The sequence below is a fragment of the Aplysia californica genome, unplaced genomic scaffold (assembly GCF_000002075.1).
Source record: "Aplysia californica isolate F4 #8 unplaced genomic scaffold, AplCal3.0 scaffold01168, whole genome shotgun sequence".
Taxonomy (NCBI): Eukaryota; Metazoa; Mollusca; class Gastropoda; order Aplysiida; family Aplysiidae; genus Aplysia; species Aplysia californica.
In genome coordinates, this window is record NW_004798438.1 from 15,506 (window position 1) to 18,342 (window position 2,837).

At 38.1% G+C, this 2,837-nt stretch overlaps 1 protein-coding gene across 1 annotated transcript in view; it reads left to right on the forward strand.

Moving 5' to 3' along the window:
• LOC101859901 overlaps positions 1-2,543 on the forward strand; it is a gene marked incomplete at its 3' end in the record, with an annotated part of 4,858 nt that extends 2,315 nt beyond the window's left edge. Inside the window, 2 exon segments of the mRNA XM_013090183.2 lie at positions 103-239; positions 2,414-2,543. Coding sequence (XP_012945637.1) covers positions 103-239; positions 2,414-2,543 — 267 coding nt within the window.
• Between the last annotated feature and the right edge of the window lie 294 nt (positions 2,544-2,837).

Below are 2,837 nucleotides of genomic sequence, written 5' to 3' on the forward strand. Positions count from 1 at the left end.
GTCTCTCTCTCTCTCTCTCTCTCTCTCTCTCTCTCTCTCTCTCTCTCTCTCTCTCTCTCTCTGTCTGTTTACTGTGTAATAAACTCACTATCTCTTAAACAGATGCAATCGAAAAACTGGTAGAGTGGACGAAGAAGGCGACAGAGAACGAAATAGACGGAAGATTTCTTGGGTTCTCCGCCATTGAGCTTATTGAAGGACTGACTAAACTGGCGGCTAACGACGAGAACAAGATAAAGGTAGGCCTTGTCCTAGGATGAGTTTTACGGCACTTGCAACACAATCAGGTCATATAAGTGCCGAAGATTAGAGGTGTTACTGGATACTAACAAACACAAAAATGTGTTTTTATATTTACATAACTGCTATTAAGGCTAAAAGAAAAGAAAAGAATAGAAAATTATTTTTAAAAAGGAAAAACGTTCCAACGGCCAGAACAATGCGACGTGTATAAATGTGAGGAATCGTGGTGGAATCAGGCTGTCGTCAATTTTTGGGCATTTAGAGTTATTGGTATCATCTTAAAGCTTGTTCACTTGTCTTTATTTGGATTTTTTTAAAAATCAATTTATCTTGAATACAAGTTCAGATATTTGGGAAAGAAGGAGGCGGGGGTCACTTGCTTCCAGAGGTAAAATTAGTGAGAAAATTGCCGCCAAAGATTAGTCATTTCCTTAGCTGCAAAGTCGGTGACTTAAAACTTACATTTTTTGTGCCTTTAATCAACGCTTTTCTAAAAAATCCACACATTAATGAGTTCTTTAATGGACATGAAAGGTGTTGAGCCAAAAAAACAAAGATTTGAAAAAAATTCACAATCCTACGGAAATTGGCGCTCATATGACTTTATGCAGTTGCGAGCGCCGTAAAACCCTCTACTATAATAAATAATAAAATAAACCTTCGGAAAAATGCAAGTTTCTTCACTTTCATTATTTTGACGAGAGCTTGATTCCACCACACTGCCTCATAATAAATATTGCTATTTGTTCGAGCTCTTGATTCCACCAGGGTGTCTCTCCTGTGTGAGTCGAGCTGACAGAACGAGTTACTTCTCGCAAACCTCGAGTTGAGATGTTGGCCGAAAAACAAACCCACATCATACTTGAAGATCTTAAACTGATGAGATTTTCTGCGAGTTAAACATAGAGTCACCCCCTTTTAAACCTTTAGTGTACATCTATGGAGTTAAATAGTATGTCTTTTATCATTTGTGAGGCAGCGTGGTGGAATCAGGCTCTCGTCAATTTTTGAGCATGTAGAGTTATTGGTATCATTTTAAAGCTTGTTCACTTATCTTTATTTGAATGAAAATAATATCCATTTATCTTGAATACGAGTCGAGATATTTGCGAAAGAAGGAGGTGGTGGTCACCTGTTTTCAGAGGTTAAATTAGTAAGAAAATGGCCGTCAAAGATTAGTTATTTCCTTACCTTTAGAGTCCGTGGTAACTGAAAAATAATTTTTTTAATGCCTTTAATCAACGTTTTTCAGACAATCTACAAAGAAATGAGTTCTTTAATGGGCATGAAACTTGTTGAGCGAAAAAACAAAAAAATGATTTCTTCACTTTGATTATATTGACGAGAGCCTGATTCCACCACGCTGCCTCACATTTCATATAATGAATAGTATAAACTAAACCAAAAATTATTTTGACATATTTATCTGTGTCCATGAGGCTAAAATCGGAGAAATAACTTATCAATTTGTCAGAACGCCTTAGTAAATCTGTGTGAGGCGTGCTGACAATCAAATGAGTTTATTCTCGGAATGTAGCCCTATGGACACACATAGTAACATGACATTTAGAAGTTGGGGTTGTATAATTTATTACACGAAAAGATTAAAGACATTTCTAACTTGAAAAAAAAAAATTGGCATCTCCCCAAAAAATCTACAAAATTGATGTGTTTATTTTCGGCCGATATCTCCATTCGTGGGATGTGAGAAATAACTCTTTGAGGTCAACACGCTGGAATCAGGCGCTCGTCAATTTTTGGGCACGTGGAGTTGTTGACATCATCTAAAAGTTCATTTATTTGCCTTACTTTTAATTTTTTTAAATATCAATCTGTCTTGAAAAGAAGTTGAAATATTTGCGATTGAGGAGGATGGGGTGGCCTGGTTCCAGTGGTAAAATTAGCGAGAAAATGACCGCCAAAGCTTGGTAACTTCAAGAGCTTGAGAGTCCAATTGAAAAATTACATATTTTGTGTCTTTAGCCAACGTTTTTCCAGTAATATTCAAATTGAAATGTGTTTTTATACGAACATAAAAAGTGTTGTACTAAAATACAACTTTTTGACAAAATTACCAGACTGGCAGAAAATGCGTGTTTCATTTGATTTCATTTTTTTTTTGACGAGCGCCTGATTTTACCACGATGCCTCACTTATGTTTCTCCCTCAGATTGTGGAGAAGGGAGCTCTCCCCGTGCTGTTGCGCATGCTCCAGAGTTCTGACCCGGAAGAGCAACGGTCTAGCGCGGAGTGCGTCTGGATGCTGGGTTTTCATGAAGATGCCAAACCTATCATGCTGAAAAACAGGTTAGTGGGTGGTTGGCGGGTGCTCTGGTGTGGTTTGTTTTTTCTTTCCTATCAAACATCTATTGTCCTTATCTCCCCCTTCTTCTTCTGTTTTTTTAATGTTTGTTACTCTCTTGTAACACCTCTAATCTTTTGGCGCTCCTATGACCTTATGCAGTTGCGAGCGCCATAAAACCTCTACTAAAGCTGAACTAAAATTAGAAACAGGTTAGCCCGGGCCAGACAGCTAGCGTCACACACTATGTCAGCTAATGCCAGGGCGTTCAACGTCAACCCTCCACCCCCCC